This window comes from Cyrtonyx montezumae, unplaced genomic scaffold (genome assembly GCF_038088225.1).
Source record: "Cyrtonyx montezumae isolate F1298 unplaced genomic scaffold, pur_monq_1.0 scaffold_1, whole genome shotgun sequence".
Lineage (NCBI taxonomy): Eukaryota > Metazoa > Chordata > Aves > Galliformes > Odontophoridae > Cyrtonyx > Cyrtonyx montezumae.
In genome coordinates this window covers 22,414,981-22,427,223 of record NW_027071825.1, presented here as the reverse complement: position 1 = coordinate 22,427,223, position 12,243 = coordinate 22,414,981, and the positions used below count along the sequence as shown (strand labels likewise).

Here is a 12,243-nt window from a genome sequence, read left to right as displayed (position 1 = left end):
CTCCTTCGTTTGCCATCACAGACAACTTAGATCCTTGAAAAACCACTTGTCACTGAACTTCTGACTCCTGCAGAAATTTTAGCAATCTGACTCCTTAAAGGTACCTCAGCCAAACACTTGGCAACTGAACTGTCTTACACTGTTGGGTTTTACTTTTTCAGGTGTTTTGTGATTTAAAAAATTACAGTCCTGTATTATTATGTATATGTGTTTAATTGTCTGAACCACTGGCTGCCAGCTGGGCTGGGCAGACTTGGAACATGACAATATGAAACATTCCCTTTTGGAAACTAGCAGCACTTCTTTTTTTCTTAAACTTTATGCTAATGAATAATAAACCATTTCAGTGTATTATTGTTTGAATACGCCTGCGAGCGCATTTGGATTTGAAAACTTTGAAATGTTACATAGGAGAGGAAATCTTGTGATTGAAAGCAGTAGAGTAACAGTCATTAAGCTGTCCTCTAAGAAATGCAAATAAAGCAGGTTGTTTTTTGGTTTGAAGGAGCATGTTGCAGTCTGGGCTCTCTTATTTAAATGCATCTTTATTTTTCTTCAGTATTTATTCAAACGTAGGATTAATTTTAACCCAGTGCTCTAGTTTAAGAGAATTTTAAACAAAGCATGGAGATTAAATATCAGGCTGCTCTTTGGAATGTGAAACCAAAAACATGTTGAGCCTGCTCAGGACTGCCAAATGGCAGTGCATCAAACAAGGGCTGTTGTGTTCAGAAATGCTTGTTACCAGCTAGCAGTCTAGGAGATGCCCATTTGAAAACAAAAGTTAATCAAAATGAAATTAGTTTTAGACTTAGCAGTACCCAGACTTTGCTGTGTTCCTTCTCAAAGCTCCCCAAACATTTTTATTACCAGCAATCTTACAGGTAGGAACCTTGGTGGAGAAGGGGGCTTTCTTCCTCTAATTGTGCAATTGCTAAGGTGCAGATGTAGGGACAGAAAGAGATTTCTTGTTTTCATCTTTTTGAACTCTCAAAGTGCAGGATGAGTGATGCAGGCTATTTTTAAACTGAGCAGGCACTTAGAGATTTCACAGAATGAAAGAGTTCCCTGAATGTGTCCTGTCACTTAACGCAGTGTTTTGCTATGGTGCAGACTAGCTTAGACAGATGGTAAAGGAATTGGCAGCTTAGGAACAGAAATGTGCTGGGGTGGAGGGCAGAGAGATTCAGTGAGGAGATACTTGTTGCCTGGTCAGTTCCTGGCACTGGGTGCTATTGCCTTCAACTGCTCCTCCTTTTTTTTTTTTCTTTTTTTTCCCCTTCCTGTTTTTAATTCTCTCTTTGCTTTCAAAGCAATTCCAAGGAATGTGCCAACAGTTTTCTTGTATGTTTGATAACTTGCCTGTTTTGACCACTAAAAGTAGGTTTTCAGCCTGAGGCTGTTTTCCTTGGAGGAGGTTAAACATGCAGACAAGTTTTTAGGGAGATAATAAGCATGGCAAAACTACGTTTTTATTATCTGTGCTTTCATCCTTCTCCTCTTTCCTGTTGTGCTCCTCACAGATTGCTGCACAATGTTCAGGGACCAATGCTGATTTTACTGTGCCTGGCACAACCACATTTGTGGAAGGGTTGAGGAATAGGAGGAAAAAGGGGGGGGTAAAAGCAACTGAGAACCTGAATTTCCTGTGGATACTTAATTTTAATTCTCAGGGAGATCAAGAGAAGGGCATAACCACTCTGGCAAAAGCACTAGATTTCCCTGTTCTGCAGGAAATCTTATCTTGTACGTACCACTTATTGGACTGTGCTGCTGGAAGATATCCATGTGACGGTGTGAATTTTGCCTGCTGGGTAGATATCTGGCATTTGTTCCTTTTGGTACTCCCTAAAAATAAAACACTAAAATTTCTCCCTTCACCCCAACTGACTCCATGGGAGTAGGTTTGCAGGCTGTAATGAACTAACCACTATTTCTGTACTATACTTTCCCGTGGAGCTTTTTTCCAGTTTTTCTGCCCTTGGTGGCTTTGGCTTGTAGCTGCTGGTAGCTTCAGGGCTTGCGTAGGGATGCTCTGAGCATATGTGTCCACATAACAGTTTGGAGAAGCAGAAAGCCATGGTTTAATTTTAACTGTTGGCAGGTCATTAATTTTTTTTTTTCCAAATGTTGAGTGTTTCCTGGGATGTGGAATTAAAACAGAAAACCCTTCTTTTTTTTCACTGCTATGAACTCAACGTACACAGTTTTGACAGCAAGAAAGAACACAGAGGGACGTGAAGAGCCATGTAATTTTGTTGTGAATATTTCTTGGTAAAATAGAAAAAATCTCACATTCCTGGTGGTGATCAGTGACTCACACTCACTCTTGAGTGTGCAAAGATCTGCTCTGCTCCTTGGACTGTTTTTTCCATTGGCATTAAACTAATGTTTTTTAGTGTTTTCAGAAATGGCATGCAATTTCTGTGGGCTGAATTTCACGTTTCTATGGACAATGATGGTGGTGGCATTGCTTTACTTCTGGAGATTGCTTCTGCCCCTAATTTTCCATCTTGTATCTGTTGGGAAGGCTCTGCCTGTCTAGAAGGGACCAGAGACCTGCAATTCTTTATTTTGCAGAGAAGTGTTGCCTCCCTCTCTCTGTCTTTTCCTTGTCTCTGCCTCAAAGAAAGGGATGAGGGAAGAGCAGCAAAAAGAAATTTGTTATCCGTTCCCTTTTTTCCACTGAGTGATTGCCATTGGATGTTTAAATTCATGATGATAATCTATAGAAGAGAAGCAATAGGTCATCTCAGTCAAATACCATAGGAGAAAACCTCTCCACAATCAATGACTTCTCCTGGCCAATAAAGATTGTGCTAAGAAATCACCTGTACAATCCAGTCTTCCTTGAGAGCCCACCATGTTGTTGCACGACAATGTTTGGTTTGTGTATTTGCTGGGCAGTGCCCAAAAAGCATGAGGGTTACACTGCAATTTGTTTGTCTTACAGTTAGGTATGCTGGACTGGAACAAGTAAAACACTGTAACACAGAAGATTTCCTACATTTTATTTTCTGCACCAATATGCCCTCAGTATTGTAGTATTTTGAACTTTGTGTATGTCAGGCAGCAAGAAACCCAGATTTCTTTACCCAGCTAACGTGTCTTCTCTGAAGCTCCCTTCTGTTGGTAGGCTGTTACAAATCAATTCTGTCAAGAACCAAATCTTCCCAGCCCTTCCAGTTCCCTTACCTGGGTGTTAGGACTGTGTTTTCCCAAACATTAGCTATGGCTTTCATCCTGGCATTGCAGCAGGACATGGGGAAATGGTGTGTTGTCTGCTGGAGAATATCAGTCTAGTTACTGCTTTGCCTCTTGTTGAAAATTAGAGCTACCATGTTTAACATCTTAAAATTCTGTAATTGCTTGCATGCTGGGTGCTTTACACGTGTAAAGAAAACATGGGAGACCTTTCCTCTGTGGCATCAGCCTTAGATTAATGTATGTGATGTGCAGGGCTGGATAAACAAACCTGATGTGCACCTTTGCATTTCTAGTCCACAGAGTGTTTACCTCGTTATTGGGGGAACTCTGTCATTCCTCCTTTTGAGGGCTTTTTATGGCAGACAGAGGACTTTCTTTACCTTGCCACCTTTTCATAAGCTTGAACAGAGTTTAAAACAGATGCTATTTTTCCTGATTTTTTTTTCTGCATGACACATACAAATACAGGGAAAGGGAAAGTGAGGTGAGGTTGAAATGACATGCACTAAAACAGGTTGCCAGCAACTTACACAGAAATGCAGGAAAGGGAAAAGGAGCTGGAAATGCATGATGTGAAAAATGGCACATCCTGCATTTCTGTTCTGTTCCTGGTGACCTCGTTACTGTGGCTAGAGATCTTGATGTCCAAACAGAGCACTCTTCCTGCCCCGTATCCCATGCTACCCTTTGATGGGGCATATTTGCTGCAGGAAAGTTCAATTACTTACCCTGTGCAGTTAAGTGGTTAAACTTGAGGCTGTTTTTTTCCTCCACCCTGGCAGGACATTCTCATTCTGGTATGACTTCTTGCTTTAATCGTTCATGCTTACCCAGGTGACAGAAGCCAAGCAGGTTTTTTTTTGCCTTTTTCTCATCTACTTGAGCAAAAGCAACAAATTAATGTAGTACCACCTGCAGCTAGTTGCTGCTGCTGCCAAATCAGCTTCCCTCTGCCCAATAAGCAGCAGAAGAAAGACAGCAATTTAATCTTTAGTGATGAGGGGAAGCAGGCTGGTCAACAGCGTGTCCCTGAAACAAGGCAGGCCACATCCTGATCTTTATTAGGAGAGTGCTGAGAAAGGAACTGGTAATTTGTTTGTTCTTACTGGCTACAAGTAGAGCGGGTGAGCAAACTTAGTGCAAAAGCTTTCTGCTATATATGAAATGCTAAAAAATTATTCCAGTAATACTTTATTTTTTTGTTTTATTTTTTAGGATTTCTTCTTCTATTCGCTAGTATACGATCCTCAACAAAAGACTCTACTTGCTGACAAAGGAGAAATTCGAGTTGGAAACAGATACCAGGCAGATATAACAGATTTATTAAAAGAGGGTAATTTCCATAATTTAAGTTGTCAAGAAGCTGTGTGCAATGCAGCCACTTTTCTGTATGTGGTGGCCTGTGTGGGAGACAGGGCTTCCTACCACCAGGTCATGTGTACACGACTGGCTTGTTTTGTTAGGGACTGAAGCTGTTGCCCACTGCACACAATTAGTTGTGTCTCTAACCAGGCTTTAAGCAGGCATTTGTCCAAATCATAAAAGTTGTTGAAACAAATTGAATTAATTGGCTCTCTCAGAGCTTGCACTCATTTGAGGAGATTTCAGAATTTCCATGGGAAGCACAAATTTCCATCACATCTGTAAAGCCTTTGTGTTTTTAATCAAGCCTCGCTTCCCTGTAAGAGCCACTCCCAAATTATTGCCAATTAAATGCTGTCTCCCCACATCAATTTGCCCATTATTGCTGGATGCCTTTTCCTTAGAGCACTCTGCCCGTCTGCTGCTGTTGGCTGCCAGCCTAGACTTCTCACCTGCAGAACAGGCAGGAGGAATTTGCTGCCTTGAGCACATTGCAAGAGCTCTGCCTGCCCTGCTCTATCTTGGAGCAGGAGCACGAGGGCACGTGCCCAGGAAAAGGGGCTGTTAGTTACCAGATACCAACTTCACGCTGGTCTTTGCACTGCACTGGGTGGAAGAACTCTTTTCTGAGGCCTGGGTAGGGCTCAGGCCGATCTGTTGGTGTTCTTCTAAGAGAGCTGGTGTCATGAGCTGTGCTCAAAGAGGCTCTGCCAAACTCCCCAGGCAGAGACGTGAAAGCAGTGAGGTGCCTCACTCTGCTTCAGAGCTTTGCAGATGTGCAGGTACTATTCAGCTAATGTTAGAACAGGCAAACAAATTGGTCGGGACTCTTGCTTAATTTGTCTGTGGTATTTTTTCAGCAGCTGGGCTAGCCTCCTAAGTGAGGATGAACTAATTTGAAAGGCATTCTCTTCCTTCAGCCAGCCAACATGGGAATTCAGTGAAGGACAATCTCCAGATGTTTCAAAAAGAGCTTTAAAACAAATAAATAAATAGGCTCGGTAGCTCCTGTATTTTTCCCAAGATATTTGGTTTGTGTAGGGTTTGGAGAATACAAACAAGATAATCTGATGCTGTGATTTGCCCCTTAGAAAGCAGCTGGTGCCAACAGAACCAGCTACCCTTTGCCTGCTCACAGCAGCTGGAAGTGTGCCTGCTCTCTTGGAACTGCTGCGAGGTAGAGGAGAAGGAGAGAGAATCTGGGCAGGAGGTGAAGAGAGAAGGCTGGTTTGGGGAAGGGCGTACTCTGTTCCCCATTACTTGTGCCATTTCATATCAGTTCTTCAGCACCTGATAGCCTGATTTGGATGAGTTGGGTTGCTGTGTCTGTCCAGCTGAAATTGTCACAGCCAAATGGGTGAATGAAATCTTCCCTGTCAGGCAGAGTGTCTGAGGTGGTTTGGCGGAGCGATTACTGTGAGGTACAAAATCAGAATTTTATTTCAGAACAGCTATGCTGAGCATTTCTAACTTGTTTTTCTGCCAGGTGAGGATGATGGAAGAGATCAGTCAAAACTTGAAACGAAAGTTTGGGAAGCCTTTAACCCGCTAGTAGACAAGCAGATAGACCAGTTCCTGGTGGTAGCACGGTAAGAGCAATTTGCCACTTCTTTGAATAAGATTTTAATAATGCATCCCTTCTAAGCACTTTCTTTTTATTGTTCTTTTTCCTCTCCTGGTATGAGTGCTGGCTTGGTTGCTTGATTCATGTGTTTCATTCTGAAATGATGGACATGTTAATGTGCCTTCCAGGGAATTGCATGACTTCGTGAACAACTACTTGGATTTACCACTTTCACTTTCAAAAAGTTAATCATTTTCTTATGGTAAAACTATTTTATATAAAACTATCCTGTAACCGCTGAGGTTTTTCAAGTTATTTAGCCAGTATTTAGAGCATGCAGTCAACTAAATTCCTGACAGTTCATTACAGAGTCCATTTTATCCCTTTTTCAAATCCAGCCACGTTTCAGCATGCAATGATAGTTAAGTTGTAGTAGTGAAAAGGTAAGATGTTGGAAGCTCAGCTCTAGGAAAAGGTAGAATGAATAAAGTAAAACCCTGCAAGTGTGCACAGCTGGGGAGTGGTGTGTTTTATGCTTTTATTTAAACTCTAGGTTTAAATCTCTGTCAACTCATTCAACTCTAGGTTGAATCTCTGTCCATCGGTGTTTGGTTTTTTTTAAACGTGTGTGACCCTTTTCAGTGTTGTTCATTTATCTGAATATAAGGCTGTACTAAAATTGAATATGTACAATGAAAGAGAAAGGTAATGCTCTTCAAACTCCGTCTTCTAGGTGAGGTTATAGGACAGTGGAAGCGTGGGAGGAGAGTGGTGTGAGTAGATGGATAGTTAGACCTTCTGTAGTCATTGGAGCAAGTTACTATTAGATATGGTGAGGGAGGGGGTGTGTTTTCCCCTTCTCCCCCCCCCCCCACACACAGCTCTGGAGTTCTCACACTGTTAAAGTTTTCTCTTGAATGTTCCTGGGTGTGGTATTGCTGTGTCTGTAGTGGGTAAGGTAATGGGACGTCTCCTGAGGAGATAACATGAGAGCTCATGTGTAAGAATTTGTCTGGAAGGGGCTCTAATTCTGATTGGAGCTGTTGAACGGTGCAAGAAGAATGCATTTATGAAGCAACAGCAAATGCTTTCAGCATGTTGAATGTTACAACATTGGTTGTGTTGTTTCAGTGTAGAAGCAGCATTGGGGGAGAAAAAAGGGCAGAGCTGAGGAAAATGGAGTTAAAATATAGAGTTTTAAGTATGCAAGATGAGAAGTTTGCATGTTGAAACGTGCAACAGAATTTATTTTTCTATGAACTTTGTTGCTAAAGCTTGCTGTTTTTATGGACTTCAGACAGTTTTTGAGAATGCTTGAAAACCTTAGCATGGATGGGCTGGGCCAGTGACAGGGAGCCAGGAGTAAAACCGGGTTGGTAAGAACAGAAAAACATCAACTGCTGTCCAGATTGATGAAAATCTGACAGTTCAGATCCATTAATACATTTTAGTCCTTAGCTAAATATTGCTTTCTGTTGGCTAGGGTTTGTGGTGGTTTTTCTTTAAGGTTCCTAAGATCTGTGGTGTTACGGCTGCGATAAGGAGTCCCCGTAAGGTTTGGTCTCTTGAAGTTTCACTGTGCTATTTACACAGTGTGCTGCTGCTTCCCTGGACTTGTGCCGACAGTAAAGTCAAACGTGCTGAACTAAGTGATTTATGTGCAGAGGATGAATTCTATGTAGGTTGCTCTGTAAGTAGTGCCTCCTATTTATTTCTATGGAAACTGCAACAGAGAGAGCAGTAACACTGAGCACATTCCCAGCTCCAAAATGCTGTTTTTTTTCAGCAGCCACCACCATTAGCTATGCCTTTTTTTTTCCAGCAATGAACAAGAGCCTGCATGTCACACTCATAGAAATCTGCACCAGCAGTGGTGACCTGCTGTTTCACAGCTGCTATGATGGCATTGTTGCTAGGAAAAAATTGCCTGTGCAGTCCATCTTTCTTCAGCCCAAACAGATGGAAGTCAGGAGGTGCCAAATCTGGACTACATGGTGGGTGTGGTGGGACAGTCCAGCCAAGACTGGCAGTGTGCTCCACAGTCTTCAGACTGGTATGGGGCCTGGCTTAAGGCTGTCTTCTTCTCTGGCCTGACTCTGGAAGTTTGAGCCTTCAGCTTAGTCAGTGTTGTGATGTAGCAGTAAGAGCTGATGGTTTGTCTGGGTTCTCAGAAATCCAGAAGGATTCCCTCTTTCTTTCCTAAAAAAAACACTGAACTTTACTTGCTGAGAACTGTATCTTCAACTTTTTCTTCCATGAGAGGTTGATGTGTTGCCATTCTGTGGGCTGCTGTTTTGACTCCAGCTTATAGAGGTGACACCACATCTCATTGTTGGTGATTGTACCATCCAGGAAATGGTCACCTTCCATTTTGTATTGGTTCAGTAGGTCCTGATACGCTTCCATATGGTGTTCTTTCCGTTGGCCTCTGGCGTTGTGGATCAATGTAATAGAATAGGAGACATCACTTTTGGAGCAGCCCTTAATGAGATGCACACAGGGAAATGGCTGAAAGCAGGGAGAGGATAATCTCTACTGGTGATGCAGGAGAAGAGATGGAGATAGCTGGGATATCCCCAGCGAAGGGTATTCCTGCTGCTTATGGGACCCATAACAAAAAGCTGCTTTGATGAGCTAACTTTCACAGAATTGATGAGCTGCCTATAGTTTTTCTTGCCATTTTCTGCTGCCTGCTGGTTTAGCTGGTAGAGCCACGTGAGGCTGCCTGCTGGAAAAAGTCCCTGAAAAGATCAGTATAAAGATTGCTTCTACCTAGAATCAGCAGAGTGATCCAGTTTCTAATTAGGTACCACAAAAAAAAATAAAGTATCAGTTCTGGAAGCAGAGGAGCTGTGAAGCAGGGACAAGGATGAGTGAGTAGGAGGCTGGGAAGAGGGTGAAGTGTGAATGCACCAAAGCCTTGCGGGGGTGGCTTTGGCTTCTGGCCAAAATCATATATTTGATGGATTACTGCCTGAGTATTTACCTTTTTTTCTTCTATGTACTTAGCTAGTCAGCTAGTCTGGGGAAGGGAGCAGAGTGGGGGTGGGGGGAGAATTGATTTTTTTATTGTTGTTACTGTAGTTTCTCATAGGGGTTCAGATCCAGTTCACTGTGCAGGAGTGTTCCCAACTGTGTGCTGCAGCGAGCAGCCAGTTGAGTGGGAATTACTGGAACCAGTGTTCCTGTTGTAAAGTTCTCCAGCTCATTTCTTTAGGGGTAAAATGAGGAGCCTGGGAATTGTGGCCTAGCAAACAGGAGTGGCTGGCATTGGAAAGTATTTGAGAACTGCTATCCTTTTACACAGTTTATTTATACTTCAAATATGCTTTTGTATTTGTATTTATATGCTTTATACATTTACAACGTTATACTTTGTCAGAAAATAAATACTGTTTCTGCAACATTGGAAAACGATTGCTACTGCATTCTTTCTGTCCTGACATGTCTTGGCATCTATTGATGCACCCTTGGACAATGCAGCACTGCTCAAACTGCTGTTCATAAAGGTCACTTGTGATCACTTTCTTTTAAACCTTAATTCAAAAGTTTGTGTTGAGAGACAGAGGATGAGATGGTTCAAGGTGCCCATTTGTGATCTTGGAGTCCTCCACTGTTCTCCTGCTGAACCTGTTTGGTCTTACAAACTGAGCACAGTTGAGCATTCATAGTAACAAACCACATCTGAAGAGAGCGGTCCCTGGCTCAGAAGTGGTGCCAAGACATGTAGTCTTGTTACTGAGAAGTGGAGTCTGCCGATCTCAAAAAATGTTGGTTGGGTGCTGATACTTAATGCTTGCCTTGCGCGCAGAGTTAATGCTCCGTTGTTATTTCTTTCAGGTCCGTTGGTACATTTGCCCGAGCACTAGATTGCAGTAGTTCTGTCAGACAGCCAAGTTTGCACATGAGTGCTGCAGCAGCCTCTAGGGACATCACGCTGGTAAGGTTTTTAAGTGGGCCTTCAGTTATTGAGAGATGTAAGATAATTCACCTCCTCAATAACAGTTGGCAAAAGGAGAGGGGCAGATGGACTGTAATTGTGGCCTGCTGTGAACCAGATCCTGTCTTTGTAAAGGAGCCCTTTATTTACATCGAAGTAACTTTTTCTGGCTTTGTGCCTCCTATGATCCATCATGGGTAGCTCAGGATTTTTCTTCCTTTAATGTTTTGACCATACTTAACGGCCCATCTCTTACTTAGGCTTAGTGAGTAATGGTCTTAAAAAGAATCCACATGGTATCTGCTCGTGTGTAATGCCAAAATGCAGCTTACTGCTTCCCCAACTGCCACTGGCATCCCTGGGCAAAATTGTGTGGGGGAAACAGTTTGCAGTCAGATAAGAAATTTCAGTTGGTGAAGTTCTCTTTGACATTCATTTTAGAGCACCAAAGGAGTGATGAAACTGTTAATATTTTAAAATTATAAAGGATCCTTAATAAAGAGAGGAAAGGGGAAACTTAAATTTCTATGCTAGAAAGAGTTAAATGGAAGTGTGAATAAAACTTAATATTCTCCAAAGTACTGTTATCAAGATCTCACCTCATAACTGGTATAATATGAAATCGTATGTAGAACAAACTCAATAAGACGCTGTAGATTGATTATGCACATGCACAAAACTCTGGTAAATGGAAGACAAATAACATCCTGATTAGAACCACAGAAATAAAACACTGCTTTCACTTCCAATACCAATTCCTCAGTCTCAGTGTGTTCTTACCTCTTTGTAGATCACAAGTCATGGGCAGTTGTAGCTCAGCTTTCTGATGAATAATTGCACACTCTTGGGGGTAATTCTTCCTATTCAGCTATTCTAATTCCTTCCTGGGATTTGTGACATTTGGGGCAAGTGTGTGTGCTTAAGTATTTGTTTTTTGTATGCAATTTGTGAGGATTATTTGACAAAAGAGGTGCCTGGCTAGTATTAGAAAACACACCCTCAGACCTCTATCTTCATGCTCCATCTACTGAGCAGGGCTCTGTCCTCTGTATTTTCTTAACAGTGCTACAGTGGTGGTGCTGGGGATTAGGTAAAGTAAGAATTGCTCATATGCAGATGCTCGCATTCCAAAAATCCCACTATTTTGAGTGAACATAAGACTTGTACACTGAAAATTATCTTCAGTCTGAGGTTGGAGCAAGTATTCCTGGTGCAGATGTAGTATACTGCATCCACAAATATTGTGGCGTAGTTTTCGTTAATGCTGTTAAACTGCTAAGTGTTTTTCCTGTCAGATGCCTGTTCTTACTTTTTTTCTCTCTCTCTTTTACAACTACATAGTTCCATGCCATGGACACTTTGCACAAAAATGTCTATGACATTTCCAAGGCGATCTCTGCGCTTGTGCCACAAGGTGGGCCAGTCTTGTGCAGAGATGAGATGGAGGAGTGGTCTGCTTCAGAGGCAAACCTCTTTGAGGAAGCACTAGAAAAATATGGAAAAGATTTCACTGACATTCAGCAAGATTTTGTAAGTATATAAAATGGGGGCCTGCATGATGAGGCTGATTCTGGTCAGTGACAGAGCTGGTTTACAGCTTGTCTTGCTTTTTAATTCATTTTGAAGAAGAGGGCTTTGAACTGGAACGTGTGTCTTGCAGTAAACTGGGGAAAGACAGACCTCGTACTGAAGACAACCTGCTGTACAGTCAGAATTTCAATCACTGATGGTAGATTTTTCCTTCAGAGATGATAATTTAAAATAGTGTGCTCGACTACAGCTGAGAGCGGGTATAGGAAAGTGTTGTGGCAGCCTAGCTGCTGTAGATTAACTGGTTTGAGAGAGTACTGAGCCTTCTGAAACATGGAAGTTTAGTCACTTTTATATCATCTCAATAAAGGGTCCTCTGACACTTTGAAAAAGGAATGTTGAGCATCCGTGGGAAGCATCCTGTAGTTTGGCCAAATCTGCTCCGTAGGTATTCAGTCAGCACATTGAATGGAGCACTGTAGGAGAGCCAAGTTGTGCTGTATCACTGCTCAAGTCCTCAGAACAAAACAAGTAGTGTCAGTGTTGCTTGTCCTGTGCTCTAATCTTTTAGATGAAGGGACTTGGAAGCTGCACAACACTCCTGCGATCCTGCTGAAAGCCTCTTGCTTTTCATGCAGAG

At 42.2% G+C, this 12,243-nt stretch overlaps 1 protein-coding gene across 3 annotated transcripts in view; it reads left to right on the top strand.

Moving 5' to 3' along the window:
* The window catches only part of MTA1 (metastasis associated 1), a 66,329-nt gene that overhangs the window by 18,350 nt on the left and 35,736 nt on the right, over positions 1 to 12,243 (top strand). For all 3 annotated transcript variants that reach the window (XM_065743979.1, XM_065743986.1, XM_065743995.1), the window contains exons 6-9: positions 4,423 to 4,540; positions 6,056 to 6,158; positions 9,974 to 10,073; positions 11,415 to 11,603. In XM_065743979.1, coding sequence (XP_065600051.1) covers positions 4,423 to 4,540; positions 6,056 to 6,158; positions 9,974 to 10,073; positions 11,415 to 11,603 — 510 coding nt within the window. The remainder of the gene's footprint in view (positions 1 to 4,422; positions 4,541 to 6,055; positions 6,159 to 9,973; positions 10,074 to 11,414; positions 11,604 to 12,243) is intronic.